The 23,461-nt window shown below is 35.9% G+C and overlaps 2 protein-coding genes across 2 annotated transcripts; both read left to right on the top strand.

Annotated features, from left to right (window-relative positions):
- Nucleotides 1-1,471: 1,471 nt before the first annotated feature.
- LOC142231342 (uncharacterized) lies at nucleotides 1,472-2,158 on the top strand. Its single transcript, XM_075301954.1, has 3 exons — nucleotides 1,472-1,522; nucleotides 1,607-1,930; nucleotides 2,018-2,158. Exons 1-3 carry the CDS (start codon nucleotides 1,472-1,474, stop codon nucleotides 2,156-2,158), a joined length of 516 nt encoding a protein of 171 aa, XP_075158069.1.
- A 12,715-nt stretch (nucleotides 2,159-14,873) lies between these two features.
- LOC142231341 (uncharacterized) lies at nucleotides 14,874-20,063 on the top strand. Its single transcript, XM_075301953.1, has one exon. It carries the CDS (start codon nucleotides 14,874-14,876, stop codon nucleotides 20,061-20,063), a length of 5,190 nt encoding a protein of 1,729 aa, XP_075158068.1.
- Nucleotides 20,064-23,461: the final 3,398 nt, after the last annotated feature.

Raw genomic sequence — 23,461 nt, 5'->3', positions numbered from 1 at the left:
CTTCTCTTTGAGGCTCCGCAAGCCAAATCTGGGGATCGGTTTATATGGGGGCTATATATAATTATGGACCGATGTGGACCAATTTTTGCATGATTGTTAGAGACCATATACCAACACCAAGTACCAAATTGCAGCCGGATCGGATGAAATATGCTTCTCTTAGAGGCTCCACAAGCCAAATCTGGGGATCGGTATATATGGGGGCTATATATAATTAAGGACCGATATGGACCAATTTGTCCATGGTTGTTAGAGACCATATACCAACATCATGTACCAAATTTCAGCCGGATCGGATGAAATTTTCTTCTCTTTGAGGCTCCGCAAGCCAAATCTGGGGATCGGTTTATATGGAGGCTATATATAATTATGGACCGATGTGGACCAATTTTTGCATGGTTGTTAGAGACCATATACCAACATCATGTACCAAATTTCAGCCGGATCGGATGAAATTTACTTCTCTTTGAGGCTCCGCAAGCCAAATCTGGGGATCGGTTTATATGGGGGCTATATATAATTATGGACCGATGTGGACCAATTTTTGCATGATTGTTAGAGACCATATACCAACACCAAGTACCAAATTGCAGCCGGATCGGATGAAATGTGCTTCTCTTAGAGGCTCCACAAGCCAAATCTGGGGATCGGTATATATGGGGGCTATATATAATTAAGGACCGATATGGACCAATTTGTCCATGGTTGTTAGAGACCATATACCAACACCATATACCAAATTTCAGCCGGATCGGATGAAATATGCTTCTGTTGGAGGCTCCACAAGCCAAAACTGAGGGTCCCTTTATATGGGGGCTATACTTAAAAGTGGACCGATTTTCCCATTTTCAATACCATCCGACCTACATCGATAACAACTACTTGTGCCAAGTTTCAAGTCGATAGCTTGTTTCGTTCGGAAGTTAGCGTGATTTCAACAGACGGACGGACGAATGGACGGACGGACGGACATGCTTAGATCGACTCAGAATTTCACCACGACCCAGAATATATATACTTTATGGGGTCTTAGAGCAATATTTCGATGTGTTACAAACGGAACGACAAAGTTAATATGATGGTATCCTATGATGCAGGGTATAAAAATGTGCGTAAGCTTCTTTCTCAGTGTATATCTTGTACTCGGCTCCACCGAACATTTACCTTTTCGTACTTAAATTAGCAAACAGTGATTCTTGCTATCGTTAATGGACAATTTCAATCTTCTAATAGTCTTTACTCTTCCAAGGTTCACCAAAATTCGACCACTACAAAAATACAATCGAAACCTAAATAAATAAAAGAAAAAATGCATTTGTATTGAATCTTACCTAATGAGTTTTTAAATGACACATTCAACTATTAAAAGCAACTACAAAGGAACTTGAATTTAGTACGGTTTATAATCTCACGTCTAGGAGATAAATTTTTCTTGAATTTTCTTTTTAAATAAAACTATTGGTATAAAATAATGAATGGGAACATTCTATTTGTGGTAGCTATAGTTGTCCTAAATGCTAAAGTAAGTTGTCAATTCTATACTCGTATGTAAATCGTTAAACATATTGAATTGGCTATTTTTGTATTTTTTTTTTTTTAATTCTAGCCACATGAATCAGTTATTTTGGAAAAGATTATCTGCACCAAACTCGATGAAAATTTTATACGCATAGATTTGTGTGATTTGAAGCGAAATAAGGAAAATGTCCTTGCATTTTCTGTATCTGCAACATTAATCAAGGAATCAGTTACGGATTGTTTGGTTAATACAGAATTCTATCATGTACCATATAAAAATCCTTTAACAAATCGGACATGGGATATATGTAAAGGGCTAATTCAAACACGTCGCAATATACCGGCCCAATTTATACTAAACATTCTAAAAAATTATTCCAATATAAATCATCCATGTCCCTATCAAGTAAATGTAAGTGAATGTTTTATCTAGAAATCGTTGAAATCGTTTTCAATTTGTCCATTATTGTTCTCTATAATTTCCATATTGTTTTTTTAGGAACCTATCGAAGTTCGGAACATAGCACCACCTCAAAAAATGTTGTATCCGGTACCTCCAGGAAAATACAATTACAAACTATTTTTCATAGCCAATGGTGCTAAACGGATTTTAATTGACCTTTATTTGAAAACAACATAGTCAAAAAGAAAAATGTATAAACATTTTTGAATGTCCTAATTTAAAAAAAAAATGTGTTAATTTAATAAATGTATTTAAAAATGATACAATAATATAGAATGTTTGATGTGCACTGAAGTAAAGCGTTTTACTCTGTTAATGGGAATCGAAAAACAACTCAAGAAAAGCAGTCACTTGTTTTTTGCTTTGTCATGAATTAGGCCGGGGCTGACTATATCACTGCTTTTTTAATTTATAAACGTTTGTGGGATAGTATTAAACTAAGGGAGATAAAACATATTTAAAACAAGTATATACAGCACAAAGTTCGGCCGGGCCGAATCTTAAATACCCACCACCATGAACCAAATATTAGGGTTTCCTTTGAAATTTCAGGAGGGCTTGAGGACTTGAGGACACTTCCCAAAGATAAATTTAAAGATTTCACCTATGAGGACTATATCAGATTCTGGATTTATAAGAACCATTTTTGTTTGAGGTTTAGAGGAATCATTAACATCTCTTGTAAGTGTGCAAGAAAATTATAAAATAACGTCTCGATTTGAAATCTTAAATCTGTAGAAGTAAAATCTTGAAATTTTACATTGAGTTTCAAGCAATTTTCATGATCAGTGCGCCTTCTACACCCTCAAGAAGTGAAGTCGGTCTATATGGAGGCATTACCAAATGGACCGAAAAAACCTAATCCGATACACGTTTTTGTGAGCCTAAAATACCAGAATATTTACAATTTCAGGCAAATCAGAAACTACGGTTTCTAGAAACCCAAAGAGTTAAGTCGGGAGATCGCTCTTATGGGGGCTATATTAAAATATGGACCGATACTCACCGTTTTCGGCACACCTCTTTATGACCCGAAAATACCTCTAGATTTCCAATTTCAGGCAAATATGATAAAAACTTCGGATTCTAGAAGCCCAAGAAGTAAAATCGAGAAATCGGTCTATATGGGGCCTATACCAAAATTTGGACCGATACTCACCATTTTCGACACGCCTGTTTATGGTCCTAAAATACCTCTAGAATTCCAATTTCAGACAAATTGGATAAAAACTACGGTTTCTATAAGCCCAAGACCCCAAATCGGGAGGTCGTTTTATATGGGGACTATACCAAAACATGGACCGATGTTTATGGTCCTAAAATACCTCTAGATTTCCAATTTCAGGTAAATTGAATAAAAACTGCGGTTTCTATAAGCCCAAGAAGTAAAATCGGGAGATCGGTCTATATGGGGGCTATACCAAAATATGGACCGATACTCACAATTTTTGGCACACGTATTTGTGGTCCCACAATACCTCTAGATTTCCAATTTCAGGTAAATTGAATAAAAACTGCGGTTTCTATAAGCCCAAGAAATAAAATCGGGAGATCCGTCTATATGGGGGCTATACCAAAACATGGACCGATACACACCATTGTTGGCACACCTCTTTATGGTCATAAAATACCTCTAGATTTAAAATTTCAGGCAAATTGGATAAAAACTTCGATTTCTATAAGCCCAAGACCCCAAATCGGCAGGTCGGTTTATATGGGGACTATATCAAAGCCTGGACCGATACAGCCCATCTTCGAGCTTGACCTGCAGGCAGGACAAAAGACGAGTTTGTGCAAAAGTTCAGCACAATTGCTTCATTATTGAAGACTGTAGCGTGATTACAACAGACAAACAGACGGACATCGTTATATCGTCTTAGAATTTCTCCCTGATCAAGAATATATATACTTTATATAGTCGGAAATCGATATTTCGATGTGTTACAAACGGAATGACAAACTTATTATACCCCCGTCACCATTCTATGGTGGTGGGTATAAATATGGGAAACATTTAAATCTGAAGCAATTTTAAGGAAACTTCGCAAAAGTTTATTTATGATTTATCGCTCGATATATATGTATTAGAAGTATAGGAAAATTAGAGTAATTTTTACAACTTTTCGACTAAGCAGTGGCGATTTTCCAAGGAAAATGTTGGTATTTTGACCATTTTTGTCGAAATCAGAAAAACATATATATGGTAGCTATATCTAAATCTGAACCGATTTCAACCAAATTTGGCACGCATAGCTACAATGATAATTCTACTGCCTGTGCAAAACTTCAACTAAATCGGAGTCAAAATTTGTCAAAATTTTATTTCTATAGAAAATTTTGTCAACATTTTATTTCTATAGAAAATTTTGTCAACATTTTATTTCTATAGAAAATTTTATCAAAATGTTATTTCTATAGAAAATTTTGTCAAAATTTTATTTCTACAGAAAATTTTGTAAAAATTGTATTTCTGTAGGATATTTTTGTCAAAATTTTATTTCTACAGAATATTTTGTCAAACTTTTATTTCTACAGAAAATTTTGTTAAAATTTTATTTCTGTAGGAAATTTTTGTCAAAATTTTATTTCTATAGAATAACATATTTTGTCAAAATTTTATTTCTATAGAAAATTTTGTCAACATTTTATTTCTATAGAAAATGTTGTCAAAATTTTATTTCTTTAGACGATTTGGTCAAATTTTTTTTCTATGGAAAATTTTTTCAAAATTGTATTTCTAGAGAAAATTTTGTCAAAATTTATTTCTTTAGGAAATTTTATCAAAATTCCATTTTTTTTTGAAAATTTAGCCAATATTTGATCTCTACAGAAAATTTAGTCGAAATTGTATTTCTATAGAAAGTTATTGTAAAATTTTATTTCTATTTAAAATTTTTACAAAATTTTTGCATAATTTTGTATCTATACAAAATTTTGTTAAAGTTTAGTTTTGTACAAAAGTTTGGCAAAATTTTGTTTCTATAGAAAATTTTGTCAAAATTTTATTTCTACAGAAAATTTTGTCAAAATTTTAAAAATTTTGAAAAATTACGAAAATTTACAAAAATCAACCAAATTCCATTTGGTCCGACCATCGGACCAAATTTAAAATTTTATAATTTTTTGGACCAATTTTGGTCCGATCGGACCAAAGTGGCAAACCTGTTTAGGACACCAATTTGAAATTTGCGTCCCATCGTTAAAGTCGTATGTCTTCAAACCAAGGCAAATTTTCTTTAAAGTCAAGAAACAAATTTGATTTAAAGAAATCGTCCTTAAATTAATTGAAATATTGAATCTTTAGATTTAAGATAATAACGCTATGAGGATTTAGCATATTTGGTTTAAAGTTTTTTTCTGGAGTTAATAAAACATTTTTTACTTTGAAGTATCCATTATAATTCGGATTTTTAGACTGGCATGTGTGTATACGTGAATAACTTTATTAATGGAAATTATATAAATGAGATGTTTATACTAATATTAATTTTATTGATCGTACACTGAAAAAACTATATTGTCGTGAGGCAAAAGATGTCATGTCCTTAAAATACGAATGTAAATTTTGCATTCGTAAAAGACGCATTTCTCTAATATAAAGTTTTTTCCTTGCCCAAAGGTCGATAAACTTTTCAATGAAGTCGTATTGTCTTTATAATTAAGTGATTTAACTTAAAAATGGGTGTCATAAAATGAAAGAATAAATTTTTTGGCTAAGGTCAACTTGACTTTAATAATTGGTAGAAATTCATTAAATTAATGAAATTGTCTTTAACCCTTGTGCACTCCTTGGGTCAATTTGACCCAACATTGATTTTAAAACGTAGTGTTTATTCCTTTAGTTATTGGATATTTTTTTGAAACTTTTATTTATCCATTACAAGGATGAAATGTATGTTTTTAGAAGATAATAATAAAAATAAAATATTTCCATTATCCGCTACAACAGGTTGGCTGCCCAGTCTGACACACAGATGGCGTCGCTAGTATTAAATGCATATTATTTTTATACCCTTCACCACTATTGTGGTACAGGGTATAATAAGTTTGTGCATTTGTATGTAACGCCAAGAAGGAAAAGTCTGAGACCCATCGTTTAGTATACCGATCGTCTTAGAATTAAATTCTGAGTCGATTTAGCGATGTCCGTCTGTCTGTCTGTTGATTTATTTTTGTGTGCAAAGTACAGCTCGCAGTTTTAGTCCGATTGTCCTAAAATTTGGTATAGTGTCCTGTTTCGGCTCAAAGACGATCCCTATTGATTTTGGAAAAAATCGGTTCAAATTTAGATATAGCTGCCATATATATTTTTCACCGATCTGGTCATAATTGACGTGTATATCAACCGATCTTCCTCAAATTTCGTACATCCGAATATTTTATGAGTCTCGAAAAACTTGCAAAATATCAGCCAAATCGGTTCAGATTTAGATATAGCTCCCATATATAGCTTTCGCCCGATTTACACTCATTTGCCCACAGAGGCCAATTTTTTGCTCCGATTTAGTTGAAATTTTGCACAGGGAGTAGAATTAGCATTGTAGCTATGCGTGTCAAATTTGGTTGAAATCGGTTCAGATTTAGATATAACTCCCATATATAGCTTTCGCCCGATTTACACTCATTTGCCCACAGAGGCCAATTTTTTGCTCCGATTTAGTTAAAATTTTGCACAGGAAGTATAATTAGCATTGTAGCTATGCGTGCTAAATTTGGTTGAAATCGGTTCAGATTTAGATATAGCTCCCATATATAGCTTTCGCCCGATTTACACTCATATGACCACAGAGGCCAATTTTTTACTCCGATTTAGTTGACATTTTGCACAGGGAGTAGAATTAGCATTGTAGCTATGCGTGCCAAATTTGGTTGAAATCGGTTCAGATTTAGATATATCTCCCATATATAGCCTGCGCCCGATTTACACTCATATGACCGTAGAGGCCAATTTTTAACTCCGATTTAGTTGAAATTTTACACAGGGAGTAGAATTAGCATTATTGCTATGCGTGCCAAATTTGGTTGAAATCGGTTCAGATTTAGATATAGCTCCCATATATATGTTTTTCTGATTTCGACAAAAATGGTCAAAATACCAACATTTTCCTTGTAAAATCGCCACTGCTTAGTCGAAAAGTTGTAAAAATGACTCTAATTTTCCTAAACTTCTAATGCATATATATCGAGCGATAAATCATAAATAAACTTTTGCGAAGTTTTCTTAAAATTGCTCCAGATTTAAATGTTTCCCATATTTTTTTACTAACATTGTGTTCCACCCTAGTGCATTAGCCGACTTAAATTTTGAGTCTATAGATTTTGTAGAAGTCTATCAAATTCTGTCCAGATCGAGTGATATTTAAATGTATGTATTTGGGACAAACCTTTATATATAGCCCCAACACATTTGACGGATGTAATATGGTATCGAAAATTTAGATCTACAAAGTGGTGCAGGGTATAATATAGTCGGCCCCGCCCGACTTTAGACTTTCCTTACTTGTTATATAGTACCAACGTTCAAATGATTCGTGTCAAAATTTGACGTCTATAAGTCAATAAGTTTGTGATATAGAGGGTCTTTTGTGAAGCAAATTTTGTTATTGCGAAAAAAAATGGAAAAAAAGGAATTTCGTGTTTTGATAAAATACTGTTTTCTGAAGGGAAAAAATACGGTGGAAGCAAAAACTTTGCTTCATAATGAGTTTCCGGACTCTGTCCCAGGGAAATCAACAATAATTGATTGGTATGCAAAATTCAAGCATGGTGAAATGAGCACGGTGAACGCAGGGGACGCCCGAAAGAGGTGGTTACCGACGAAAACATCAAAAAAAATCCACAAAATGGTTTTGAATGACCGTAAAATGAAGTTGATCGAGATAGCAGAGGCCTTAAAGATATCAAAGGAACGTGTTGGTCATAGTATTTATCAATATTTGGATATGCGGAAGCTCTGTGCAAAATGGGTGTCGCGCGAGCTCACATTTGACCAAAAACAACAACGTGTTGATGATTGCAGCTGTTAACTCGTAATACACCCGACTTTTTCCGTCGACATGTGACAATGGATGAAACATCGCTCCATCATTACACTCCTGAGTTCAATCGACAGTCGGCTGAGTGGACAGCGACCGGTGAACCGTCACCGAAACGTGGAAAGACTCAAAAGTCCGCTGGCAAAGTAATGGCCTCTGTTTTTTTGGGATGCGCATGGAATAATTTTTATCGATTATCTTGAGAAGGGAAAAACCATGAACAGTGACTATTATATGGCGTTATTGGAGCGTTTGAAGGTCGAAATCGCGGCAAAACGGCCCCATATGAAGAAGAAAAAAGTGTTGTTCCACCAAGACAACGCACGGTGCCACAAGTCATTGAGAACGATGGCATAAATTCATGAATTGGGCTTCGAATTGCTTCCCCACCCACCGTATTCTCCAGATCTGGCCCCAACCTGTTAATAATCCGCACGTGGAAAAGGCACTTGTCAAAGTAGTGCACAAGGGTTAAATTTGTTGTATTCTTGGCATCTTGACTACGAAGCAAAAAATCGTTCAAACATATGACATGTTTTTCAACACTTTATTTTTAAGACGTCTTTTACATGAAACATAGCATAATTTCTACTGGAAGTCAAGTCTGAATTTGGAAAATAAAGATGTCATTAACTCCTTTTTAAAGGACTTTGATTGTATATGAAGAAAAAAAGCTGAAAAAAACGAAAAATGAAAATTTTCTTACTAGAAGCAAGTACACAAAACCCAAATTTAAAAGAGAATTGTATCTTGAAAGTATCCTTACTTGTATTCTCCGCTTCTTTGGCTCGGAATCAATACCAAAATTGTTAAATTAAAGACAAAATCTTTGGAACCGGACATGCTTTTTTATTCAGTGTTGATGTAAAACCAGATATGTCGCTAATTTTTTTTTTATTTTCCACAATCGAAAATTAATACACGGGAAGACAAGGTCAAATTCTTTGGATTCAAGAAAACTTTTCTTTGTGTATGGTTTAGTGTAGAAAAAAAAAATAAATTCGTTTGATGGTATTTTTGCAACAGTTTATTGTAGTGCTTCTAAATATTTGAATTAATTTTCCACGTATAATATTCACATCAATCAAGTAAATACATCAATAAATCCTTCACTCCATAAATAAAATCTAACTAATTATTTTCATAAAAAAATCCAAAGCGAATCTTGGCTTTTCATTGGCTGTCCATTTCAGTTTGAAAAGATAATTACCCCTTGGGCCAGGTATAGCAAACTTTTTGGGGGCAAAATTTTTCATATAAATGGAATCCTTAAATTATTTGAAAAGAAATTTCAATTTTATCCCTTTCATTTCGAAAAACATTACCAACCTCAAAGGGACACGAATGATTTAGATTCGTATAAGCCATTATATTGTCCACAACAAATTTTGCAGCTGCAGTTTTTCTTCTAGATCTCATTATTTGGCAAAAATCCATAGTTCTATTAGACAACAAAAGTCGATTATTGCCCATGACATGATAGAATTGTGTATTGAACACACAAGTCATCATGGATCCATTCAGAAGGTTCAAAGTTCCTGAAAATGAGGGAAGACCCTGTTTGTTCGGTTTAACTTCACAAATCTTAATTTTGAGAAAATTAGAATCCAGATTTTTACAAATTGCTTTCTGTAGACGTATGTCGAGACTATGTAACTAAAATTGGAGAAATATTTGTTAAGCATTTTCTTAATGACCTTTAATTTAATTTAATACCTTTTGCATTGTCAAATATACGTATATGGTTATGAAAATTATTCTAACCATTTTATTGGAACTTTTGTAAGTAAATGTAAACTATTTGGTATATTTTATTATGAATATAATAAATAATTATTTCAAAACAATGTGTCGTTGCCCTTCTTATTTGCGTCATACGATGCAGAAAATTGTTTTAATACAAGTTATTAGACTCCAATTGTAGCTGACTCGTAAGCAATCAAATTTTGGAGTTGTTTTAGAATAAAACAATATTTATTTGCTTATTTTTTCTAAAATAATCATTTTCGTAATTGCAGATATTTAATGAAAAATAAGTATGTATTCGTAGGACCAAAAGGGCCAAATCTTATGTATATACACCCTCAAACAAAATCGCTTCTGTAACATATACCTCACCGTGGTGCAATGGTTAGCATGCCGGCCTTGCATACACATGGTCTGGGTTCAAACCCAGTTTCGACCAAACACCAAAAAGTTTTTCAGCGGTGGATATCCCACCTCAGTAATACTGGTGACATTTCTGAGGGTCTCAAAGCTTCTCTAAGTGGTTTCACTGCAATCTGGAACGCCGTTCGGACTGGGATATAAAAAGGAGGTCCCTTGTCATTGAGCTTAACATAGAATCGGTCAGCACTCAGTGATAAGAGGAAAGTTCACCACTGTGGTATCACAATGGACTGAATGGTCTTAGTGAGCCTGAAATATCCGTTTACCTAACCTAAACTAACATATACCCCAAACACATTTTACTTCAAGCATATATAGTTTCAGGATTGGTCCAAACAAAATATTATTTGTATTATTCAAACATATTATGTTTCACCTTAGATACATTGGTAGAAAAAAAAAAATGTAATGAAATCTTCTTTGTGTGTATATACTTTATAGGGGCCAATTGCTCGGGGGGTTGGTTTATATGGGAGCTACATCAAAACCTGGACCGATATAGCCCATCTTCGAACAAGGCCTGCGTGCAGAGAAAAGACGTTTCTGTGACAAATTTAAGCACGATTGCTTCATTACTGAAGACTGTAGCGTGATTACAACAGACAGACAGACGGACAGACGCACATTATTATACCCCCCGTCACCATTCGATGGTTGTGGGTATAAAAATAGATAGGAAAAATATCAGTGGGTATGTAGTTATAAAGCAATTTAAATTAATAATTTAAATTCACAAAAAAAGCCAAACTAGATCATAAAAAAAATTTTAATGTATTTGAAATTGTATTTGGCATTGTCCATCTGCCTTTAATATCAAATTTCATGTTTTTCAGCGTTACGGAGTAGTTAGTGTAAGAAAAAGCGTGTTCACGTTATGCGATGTTCACGTTACGGCTAGTGCACTGAATAGCCCCCACACAGAAAAAATATTTCCAATGAAAAAGTTGATTGACATTGAAAATTTTTTCAATTAATAAATTAATTGATACAATTAATTTTTTAATCAAAGTCGGAAGACTAAGTCAGTTAAAACAAGTATATACGACCATGGATTGCGTAGAAACTTCTTCTAAACACTGCCATCCACAATCGAATTACTTGGGTTGCGGTAACGCTTGCCGATGCCAAGATATCTTAAAACCTTCTAACACCGTCATCTAAATTGTAAGTACGTCCATACGTGGTATATATTAAATTTAAAAAACCGATTAAATACGTATATAATTCAGTTTGACAAAATTTTCTATAGAAATAATATTTTAACAAAATTTTCTATAGAAATAAAATTTTGACAAACTTTTTTATAGAAATAAAATTTTTACAAAATTTTCTATAGAAATAAAGTTTTGACAATTTTCTACAGAATTAAAGTTTTGACAAAATTTTTTATAGAAAAAAAGTTTTGACAAAATTTTATATAGAAATAAAATTTTAACAAAATTTTCTATAGAAATAAAATTTTAACAAAATTTTCTATAGAAATAAAATTTTGCTAAGTTATTTTTAGTTCGAGTGGCAACCATGATTATGAACCGATATGGACCACTTTTTGTGTGATTGTTGGTCGGCTATATATAACTATAGACCGATATGGACCAATTTTGGAAGGGTTTTAGCTGCCATAGGTTAGGTTAGGTTAGGTGGCAGCCCGATGTATCAGGCTCACTTAGACTATTCAGTCCATTGTGATACCATATACTAACACCACGTTCCAAATTTGAACCGGATCGGATGAATTTTGTTCCTCCAAGAGGCTCCGGAGGTCAAAACTGGAGAACGGTTTATATGGGGGCTATATAATTATGGGCCGATATGGAACAATTCTGGCATGGCTCATACACGGTTGAAAAAGACTGTTTTTCATATGTTTGGCTATAAACATTATATGTTTGGAACACAAATTTTTAAACACAATATTTTTGAGTGCAAGCATATAATGTTCATAAACTAGCATAACATGTTTGGGACATATATGTTAATATGTTAGAACATATTATGTTTGGGACATAAAATGTTTGTAAATATAATATGCTTGGATGCAAACATATATTAATTTAGAAATAGCCTATAAACATATATGTGTTTAGTAGCTTGGAGCGCTATTTAACAGGGAGCGATATTGAATTAAGTTGGTGGTTGTGGCTTGTTATTACAAAATGAACATTTTATTTCTCCTTGGGCAATTGATCAGCTACTTCTTTGATCCTTACAAACTGTGTGGTCCGCTGTTCGAATCCCCGTCCGGCAAAAAGTAAAATTAAAAAAAATTATATATTCTACAATGTTTGCATTACAGAAAAAGGTGCTAAGAACTAAAAAATCTCGTGGAAGTGAGAAAGATGTGGAGGAATATACAATTAGGCAGAAACAACATTTTGAGCATTCAGATCGAAAACCTATGTTGTTAGCACCTTTATTACCTGTTTATTTTCATAATTCATTATGATTGTAAATATATTTATATATAAATAAATAAATAAATAAAATTTTGAGCACAATATTGTTTGAGAGAAATTTTTTTAAGCATATAATATTTTTGGGTGCAAAATGCTACCAAACATATTGTTGATACTAGAGTTACGTTAGAAGTCAACGCCATCTGTGAAGTTGTATTGGCTGGACTTTCATTGGATGTTAAGATCGAGTTATTATGGAAATATGGCCACTTTGTGGGAGTTGGGATATTTTTCCATCCTTTAATCTTAAGTTTATTCTATCTATCTATCTATTACTATATTAATTGGTGTAGGAGTGTTAGTTCAAAAAAAGGTTTAATCATCGTGAAGTCATCGAATTTAAATTATATTGAAATTTTGATTGAAATTGTAATTATCGCAAGAATATAATCGTAAATTTGTATCACAAATAAAACTGAACTAAAGAAGAAATGCTTGAATAAACTGAAATAAGAGAACAAACTAAACCTTTACAAGAATTTTATTGTGCCACTGCATGGTGTTTTCAACTTGTGCCATAATTTTCTTTTTTTTGTGGATAGCTCCAGAAGTGCTCCGCCGGTGATATAAAAAGTCCCCATTAGATTTGGGAGGCTAAACATGTTTAGTACACTAAAAGATAAACAAGGTCCTTCGAACCGGATCTAGGAGCAAGAGGAGCGTTTTGTATGAAGCACAATATCCAAACAAGTGTAGTGGTTCAATTATAATTGTTGAAAATATTGAAAAACTAAAAATTTAGTTACTTGAAACGATTGAAATCCCTCCCTATAGTCTGCGATCTGGCAACCCTCGACCTTCTCTCCAGCATGCTCATTATTTGGATTGGATCAAATGTATTGTTGTTGTAAGAGTGGTTGGTTTTTTTTGGATAAATCAATATATTAAATGTGATAAGGAAACCAAAATCAAAACTAAAGTGAAAAGTGAAAAATAAAATAACTTATATTCAAACTGTTGACAAGTGAAATAATAAAACAAAAAAAAAGGAACACACAACTTGTGCAAAAGTTAATAAGATCTCTTCTCACCAGTGTGTTTTGGTTGTTTTACTTTGCTCTTTTTGGTAAATGCCTGGAGTTCTGGTATGTTACTTTAATTATTTGATTTCTATCCTTATATTTTTTCCTTTACGGCGAGTGCACCAACAGCGTACGTACGTATATGACTTATATTTCTCTGTGCGAGGTTAATTTTTGGTTTACTTTTGAGCCGGACACTTGTCATATGAAGAGGTATCAAATTGATCTTAAAGCGAAAGTTAATAATTTTCAATGAGAGAAAGAGAATCCTATTTACTATTTGATTCACTTGGACACTTGTCATATAAAGAGGTGTCGAAGTGATCTTAAAAGCGAGAGTAAATAATTTGCAATAAGAGAAGGAGAATTCTCTTTGCGTTATTCTCATTTGTTGAGAAGTTAAGTGTTGTTAACATACCCAAACCTCTACCAGCGAATACAAGGCTGGACTACGCTTTGTTTATAAGGTATCGAATTTACCGGAAGGAAAAGAGACCCATGCGATTTACATGGCTTCAGTGACATTTGTTGTATGAACTAAATATTTCGGCTTGGATCACCGTTGATTTATATACGTTTGAAAGAAAAGAAAACTATTATATGAATTGTGCTGATAACCAGCTTTAATACATTTGTTGCTTTCCGTAAGTGGGCAACACTCCTTTAAGTTATTGGGGAATTCTCTCTCTCTGCCTAAAGAGAGTCGTGTAAATGTTTTTGTTTGATTTGAAGTGTTGCCTTTATAGCGCTGTTTATTCAAATACAGAGAAATAATAACTTGAAACTGGCTTATATTTTTTGATCTGTGACGATATTGAAAATTGGATTGGAGCTTTCAAAACATGTTGTGACATTGAGGCGTACGTCCTTTTATATTTAGTTTTGTTTTTCTTTGCGGGCCGGCGTGGAGATTAGTATGAATTTGAGTTTTTGGAGTATTCGTGTTTATTTAAGAAGGGATAGTTTCGATCACTGACTTCAAGTGAATTATTTATCGATACGGTTAATTTGGTGATTGTCCTTTGGATTTATTGGAAAGTCTGTTGAATCGATTAAGTTTAATTGGGAATTTTTGAAGATCTATTGAAAATTTAATTGAAGCATTTTTGGGTTGTAGTGATCGAATTCGTGGTTCATATTCTGGGGAAGAGACGTGATTGTATTTTTTAGACATTGATTGAGTCTGGTTTAGATAGGGTAATATCGCGAAATGGCGGATCCGGTTCTACTTCGAAAATTTAAAAGGTTTGCGGCATTATTTTTGGAATTTGAGAGGGAGTACAATGCGATGTCTACTGCGGCACACACAATGTATACGGTGGAGGTACGTAAAGAGGAGTTTAAAAGTTTATGGAACAAGGTTAAGACATCCTACGAGAAATTTAACGTAGACTGCGAATGCGCAGAGGAGCAGGAAAAGGAGGCGTCTGATCTTTTTAGACAGTGTAGGGAGGCATATATAACCTGCGCCGCAGGGATGGGGGAACTTTCTCAGTCTTTTTTGAGTAGGTCCGTTCTCACGTCCACTGCGCTTTCAGCCAGTCCGATGACTTCTCAGTCAGGGGAAAATAGAGGTAACGATCATCGTTTGCGATTACCTCCTTGTACTACGGAAATTTTCCATGGTGATTACCTTTCTTGGCCATCCTTTAGGGATATGTTTACGGCTGTTTATATCGATTGTCAGTCAATAAGCCCAGTAGAGAAGTTGTTCTACTTGCGTCAGAATACACAAGGGGAGGCATTGGAGATTGTTAAGAAGTCTCAATTGACTAACGAAGGATTCGAAGTTGCATGGAATAATCTGAAGGACAGATATGAGAATAAAAGAATTCTAGTTAATAGTCAGCTCAAAATCCTTTTTAATTTGCTGCCTGTCAAATACGAGTCCGCGGGGGAAATAAAAAGAATTCAGAGAGAGATTAATAACTGCATTGCCTCTTTAAAGCTGCATGGAGTGTGCATTGAGAGCTGGGATCCAATTTTTGTATTTTTGTGCTCTACCAGGCTTCCAATGACAACGCTTTCATTATGGGAACAGACAGTGAAGGATAAGACCGAAATTTCGAAATGGGCAGATCTTGATAGATTTTTGACAGCTAGATTCCAGTCGTTGGAAACCGTTTTCGATTTTTCCCATGTTGATGTTAACGAACCTCCTTCACAGAGGAAATTGAGGACCTACCAGACTAGTTCTAATAAAATTAGTTGTTTTGCCTGCTCCCAGGATCATTTTCTGAAGAATTGTAATAAATTCTTACGGATGAGTCAGGAGGATAGATTTGCTGTCATTAAGAAGAATAATGTTTGCATTAACTGTTTTAGTAATAAACACAGGTTGAACCAATGTTCTAGTAAACTCAGCTGCGAGAGATGTAAGCTTCGACATAACACGCTGTTACACAGGGATTCGCAGACCTCATTATCCACTTCTATCACGGTTGGTGTAGACTGTCCTGCTACGGGTCAAGATAATTTTCAGGAGAGTTCTCACAGGGAGCAGGATATTCAGAACTGTTTTGCTACGTCGTCCAGGCATGTTTTATTAGGTACTGCCGTAGTGAATATTAGGGTGAATGGGGTACTGTACAATGCGAGGGCTTTGTTGGATCCTGGATCGCAAGCATCGTTTATTTCAGAAAGGCTTCAGAGGCGTCTCGGGTTACCGACTACAAGAATAAACGCCAGGATATCTGGTTTAAACAATGCATTGGCCGGTTTGACTCAGAAACAATGTATATTTGAATTGACATCAGGAAGGGATGATGACATTAGAATAGAAATATGTGGTTTGGTACTTCCGCATCTGACAGGGAGATTGCCTAGTTCCTCCATTTCACTCCCGGAACGGTTTTCTGTGGGTGATATAAGATTAGCAGATCCGTACTTTGCGAAAAGCGATCAGGTGGATATTTTAATTGGTGCAGATGTTTACCCACAAGTTATTCTGGATGGTATTCAGCGTAATGTCCTTGGCTCACTTGTGGCCCAGAACACTATATTTGGATGGGTATTGACTGGTCAGCTCGATAGTGAGAGTGGCGGATTAACCACGACGGTTTCCTTCTGCACCGAGGTGTCTTTGACCCAACAATTGGAGAAATTCTGGAAACTGGAAGAACCACCAATGGTCCCTGTTATGACTGAGGAGGAAACATATTGTGAAGATTTATACACGAGAACAACTAGAAGGTCCACCGATGGTCGGTTTATCGTGTGTCTGCCATTCAAACCTCAACATACGGAAGGAAAAGGATTGGGAATGTCCCGGACCAAGGCATTCAGGCAGTTTCTGAGGAATGAATCTTCTTTGTTACGGAAACCGGATTTGAAAGACATGTACGATACCGTAATAAGGGAATACGAAATTTTAGGACAGATGATTAGAGTAGCTGAGTCATCGGAAGGGGATCTTGATTTTTATTTGCCTCATCATGCGGTGGTGAAACCGGAGAGGACATCCACGAAGCTGAGGGTAGTCTTCAACGCATCTTGTCCGACTTCAAGTGGCCTAAGCTTAAACGATACTCTCTATCCCGGACCGGTTTTACAGAACGACTTGACGTTGTTGATCATAAGATGGAGGTTTTATCGTTATGTTTTTAATGGTGACATTGAGAAGATGTATCGCCAAATACTTGTCGATGATAGGCACTCCCGTTTCCAGAGAGAAATTTTTCGAGACAATCCTAGGCAGCCGGTAGAAGATTTTGAACTGAAAACGGTAACCTTTGGTATCAATTGCGCGCCTTTCTTGGCAATACGGAGTTTGTTGCAGCTAGCCAAGGATGTCGAGGATGAGTTGCCATTGGCAGCACGAATTTTAAGACATATGATGTATGTTGATGATGCTCTCGCTGGATCACACGATATCTCTTTGGCTCTAGACGCTCGCAATCAGTTGATCACGGCCTTATCTTCGGCGGGATTTTCTATGAAGAAGTGGACTTCAAATGATGAACGTATATTGAGGGATTTACCAGCCGAAGACCTTCTGAGTGAGCACTTTTTAGAAATTGATGAGGAAAGCAAGGCTAAGACATTGGGCATTAGGTGGAATGCCAAAAAGGATAGTTTCTATTTTTCGGTAAAACCTATCCTTCAGGAGGACATTTTTACAAAGAGGATGGTTTTATCTATAATTTCTACTCTATTCGACCCTGCTGGCTGGTCAGGGCCCGTAATTATTGTGGCGAAGATGTTGATGCAGCAAATATGGACGGAAAAAACAGATTGGGATGAGTGCTTGACTGAGTCTAGTGATCTTCAATGGAGGCAGTTTGTGAAGGATTATGAAAACTTAAACAACGTTCAACTACCGCGTTGGATTGGGTTTGACCCAAATTGCCACATTGAATTTCATGGCTTCTCTGATGCTTCTGAGAAGGCGTATGGAGCATGTGTGTATGCCCGGGTACAGTCTGCTGATGGGGATATTCAAACCCATTTGTTGCTAGCTAAATCAAGGGTAGCTCCTTTAAAGACAATTTCATTACCAAGATTGGAACTTTGTGGAGCACTGTTATTGGCAGAACTAATAGGCGCTTTGAGGGCGGATCTAAGCTTTGACAATAAATGTATCAAGTTTTTTTGCTGGAGTGATTCCACGATCGTGCTTGCTTGGCTTCAGAAACCCCCTGCTTCCTGGACAACCTTCGTTTCTAACAGGGTATCGAAAATTGTAGATTTGGTTGGGAAGGACTGTTGGAGACACGTTGTTTCAGAACATAACCCCGCAGACATTATAAGCAGAGGTGTTCGATCACATGGATTGATTGGAAATTCTTTGTGGTGGCATGGCCCATCATGGATGAGAGCTTCGAGCGTCTGGGATGTTCAGTTAGGGAACGAATTTCACGCTGAAGAAGAATGTCGAAGCATAAATGTACATTTTACTTATATTAAGGATTTTGAAGATATTCTTCTTCGCTTTTCATCATACTCAAGAGCGTTGCGAGTAATGTCATATGTTTACAGATTTGTTTTACTGGTAAAGAGGAAGTCGTCACAAGTGTCAGAAAAACACTCTTCGTTTAGTGAGTCACAACTGGTTAAAATAAAACTAATTATTGTCACTCAGAAGGTCTATTTTCCGGACGAGTATTTCAGGTTATCAAACGACCGTCCTCTGCCTACTACAAGCAAGTTGCTTAACTTAAATCCATTTATCGATGGGGAAGGACTGATTCGAGTAGGAGGACGTCTAGCTAATGCAACCTCTTTGTCATTTAATGAGAAACATCCAATTATATTGCCATACGAGAGCCAACTTTCACGGCTCTTGATAACCTTTATTCACAAAATTACTTTACATGGAGGAAATCAGTTAATGCTCAGAGTTCTGAGAACTGAGTTCTGGATCCCAAGATCTAGAAATTTAATAAGATCTGTCATAGCCAAGTGCAGAATTTGTGCGATTTGTTCGAAACGGTCGAAGGAACAGATTATGGCATCTTTACCGGTGGCTAGGACAATTATTGACAGGCCGTTTACGAGAACGGGTGTTGATTTTGCCGGCCCTTTTGATATCAAAAATTATAGAGGGAGAGCTTGTCTGATTACCAAGGGCTATGCGTCGATTTTTGTTTGCTTCGCAACCAGAGCGATTCATTTGGAAGCTGTTAGCGATTTAACAACAGCTACCTTTTTAGCGGCATTTGCCAGGTTTGTTTCTCGCCGTGGCTGTCCCAAGGAAATGTTTTCGGATAATGGGACGAATTTCGTAGGAGCGTCAAGGGCATTGCGGTCAGATTTTCGAAATTTCATTCGAAATACAAGTTCAGAGATAGTTCAAAGTTACTCTAATAATGGTTTAAATTGGCATTTTAATCCAGCGGGAGCGCCACATATGGGTGGCCTGTGGGAAGCAGGCGTCAAATCCTTCAAACATCATTTTAGAAGAATTACGTTCAACTTGAGATACACTTTTGAAGAATTTTCCACGCTTTTAGCCCGAATTGAATCTTGTTTGAACTCTAGGCCTCTCTGCCCTTTATCGGAGGACGTTTCATGTGTTGACGCCCTTACTCCTGGGCATTTTTTAGTTGGTGGTCCAATTTTGTCACCCCCAGAGCCACAGATCAATGAGGCTCCCCTTTCTATCATGAATCGTTGGCAAAGGGTAAAAGCAATTAACCAAAATTTGTGTATGCGTTGGAAAGAGGAATACTTGAAGGAGATAGTTAAGCGGAATAAATGGAAAACTGTTGAGTCGAATCTAAAGGTAGGAGATATGGTTGTCATTCGAGATGACAATTTGCCACCTAATGAATGGAGGTTAGGCCGAATATCAGAGGTTTTCCCAGGAGCGGATGGAAAGGTCAGGGTTGCTGAGATCCGAACGTCGAAGGGTCCGCTTGTACGTCCCATAGTTAAACTGGTTCCTCTTCCTATGGATTAACCAGAAAATTTCTTTCCTTTCTTTTTATTTTTTTTCTCCTTTCAGTTAATTTTGTACAATGGTTAAGGCAAAGAAATATTATTCAGAGAACCGAGGAGACAAACAGAAAATTGTGTGTCGGCTATGCTTACAAGATCATCCTCTTAGATTTTGTAGAAAATTCCTGACAATGGACTACTCAGAACGAATGAGGATTGTCTCAATATACAAACATTGTGCCGGCTGTTTGGCCCACGATCACACCTGGCGCACGTGTAGCAGTGAGGGACGATGTAAGAAATGTGGTGATATGCACCATACTTTGCTTCATAAACCAGGACCATGTTCGTCCAGAAAGGTTGTGAAAAGTGTGGTTAAGAGACTAGGACCTCGTTCGTCTAAATCTCAAATTGGAGTAGGACCTAGATCGTCTGACTCCAAACGCCAAAAAGGACCTAGTTCGTCCGAGAGTAGGCGTCAAGTGGGACCTAGTTCGTCCTCAAACAAATCAAGAGAAGTTGTCTCCTATACATCCCGAGAAACGATTAGGGATAATCCTGCTCGTAAGGAATTGATGAACCCTTCTAACTCGTATAGTATTCACGAGTCTATAATGCTCCGCCCGACAGCGGTTGTGAAGATTGTTTGTGGTGATCGCCATGTTTATGAACGAGCCTTAATAGATCAAAGTGCGGAGACGACTATAATAGATGAGTCTCTAGCCCGAAAACTGGGCCAACCGCTAGTAAAAATTGGAAACCGAGTAAGGTGCTCATTGGAACTACGTGGAGGCAGCGGAATGAACCATGCCATTCAGATATATGCGGAAGTCCGTAAAAGATTTAGAATATTGACGCCAAAGAAATCAGTGGATAGTCGCATTATTGACGAATACCCAGGACTGCAACTGGCGGATCCCAAGTTCTATATGTCGGGTGAGGTACACCTTTCGTTAGGGGGTGATCTATATTCAAAAATTATACGGAATGGAGTCGTTGGTGGAACGTTCGGGAAACCTCTCGCGCAATTTACTATTTTTGGGTATATCATCTCTGGAACCTGTTTGCCTTAACTTTATCCTTATCTTCATTTGAGGGAAATTTTCATCTATAAAATTTGTTATATTGGAATCGATGGTGTACCAGAACATTTACAAGGAATTGAATTATTTTATCATATTTTTTTTGCAGAGTACTGCAAAGGGGCCGGGATGTTGATACTAGAGTTACGTTAGAAGTCAACGCCATCTGTGAAGTTGTATTGGCTGGACTTTCATTGGATGTTAAGATCGAGTTATTATGGAAATATGGCCACTTTGTGGGAGTTGGGATATTTTTCCATCCTTTAATCTTAAGTTTATTCTATCTATCTATCTATTACTATATTAATTGGTGTAGGAGTGTTAGTTCAAAAAAAGGTTTAATCATCGTGAAGTCATCGAATTTAAATTATATTGAAATTTTGATTGAAATTGTAATTATCGCAAGAATATAATCGTAAATTTGTATCACAAATAAAACTGAACTAAAGAAGAAATGCTTGAATTAACTGAAATAAAAGAACAAACTAAACCTTTACAAGAATTTTATTGTGCCACTGCATGGTGTTTTCAACTTGTGCCATAATTTTCTTTTTTTTGTGGATAGCTCCAGAAGTGCTCCGCCGGTGATATAAAAAGTCCCCATTAGATTTGGGAGGCTAAACATGTTTAGTACACTAAAAGATAAACACATATTATATGTTCACATAATAACATATTGTTTTTTGGAAGACAACATTATTGAATTTGGATGCAAAAATACAAAATGTTTGGAACTTAGACTACCCAAACATATATTGTTTAGACCAATATGCTTTCAAACATATTATATATTGGAAGAGATCAAACAAATAAATGTTTGGGCAATACCCAAAAATGTATATGCTTGAAGCAAAATATGTTTGGGAGTATATGTTACAGAAGCGATTTTTTGTGAGGGTGTAGAGATAATATACTAACACCATGTTAGTATATGATCTCTATCATATACTAACATAGATTTCATCCGGATCGGATGAAATTTGCTTCTCTTAGAGGCTCCACAAGCCAAATCTGGGGATCCGTTTATATGGGGGATATGTATAATTATGAACCGTTGTGGACCAAAATCATGTACCAAATTTTAGCCGGATCGGATGAAATTTGTTTCTCTTAGAGGTTCCGCAAGCCAAATCGGGGGATCGGTTTATATGGGGTCTATATGTAATTATGGACCGATGTGAACCAATTTTTGCATGGTTGTTAGAGACCGTATACTAACACCACGTACCAAATTTGAATCAGATGCATTTTGGAGCCAAGAGGCTCCGGAGGTCAAATCTGATTTATATGGGGGCTATATATAATTATGGACCGATGTGGACCAATTTTTGCATGGTAATTAGAGACCATATACCAACACCATATACCAAATTTCAGCCGGATCGGATGAAATTTGCTTCTCTTAGAGGCTCCGCAAGCCAAATCGGGGGATCGGCTTATATGGGGCTATATGTAATTATGGACCGATGTGAACCAATTTTTGCGTGGTTGTTTAAACCATGTACCAAATTTCAGCCGGATCGGATGAAATTTGCTTCTCCTAGAGCAATCGCAAGCCAAATTTAGGGGTCCGTTTATATGGGGGCTATACGTAAAAGTGGACCAATATGGCTCATTCGCAATACCAACTAGTTACTTGTGCCAAGTTTCAAGCCGTTACCTTGTTTCGTTCGCAAGTTAGCGTGATTTCAACAGACGGACGGACGGACGGACATGCTCAGATCGACTCAGAATTTCACCACGACCTAGAATATATATAATTTATGGGGTCTTAGACCAATATTTCGATGTGTTACAAACGGAATGACAAAGTTAATATACCCCTATCCTATGGTGGAGGGTATAGAAAGAGTTCTGTTAAACGCAGTTTGGTCTTCATGTATCTTGAACTTGGTTATTTCAAAGACATGAAACATGAAAGCATACATTCTACTTGAAATAGAGTCTGAATTAGGAAATTTCAGTTGTCCTGTAACCGTCTTTAAAGAACTCTTCGACACATGAACAGAAATGCAAAAAAAAACAATAAATTTAAACCTTTCTCCCACACGAACGAAAAAGACTATTTTTCATATGTTTGGGTGTAAAAATTATATGTTTGGAACTCAAATTTTCAAGTGCAAGCATATAATGTTCATAAAGTAGCTTAACATGTTTGGGAAATATATGTTAATATATTAGAACATATTAAGTTTGGGACATAAAATGTTCGTAAATATAATATGCTTAGATGCAAACATATATTAATTTAGAAATAGCCTATAAACATATGTATGTTTAGAAAGAGAGACCTAGAGAGTATGCTACAAGTAAAATAATGGAAATAACCAATTGGCGC

The sequence above is a fragment of the Haematobia irritans genome, chromosome 3, assembly GCF_050003625.1.
Source record: "Haematobia irritans isolate KBUSLIRL chromosome 3, ASM5000362v1, whole genome shotgun sequence".
NCBI lineage: Eukaryota > Metazoa > Arthropoda > Insecta > Diptera > Muscidae > Haematobia > Haematobia irritans.
The sequence above is the reverse complement of the archived record's forward strand: the minus strand, read 5'-3'. Positions and strand labels throughout refer to the sequence as shown.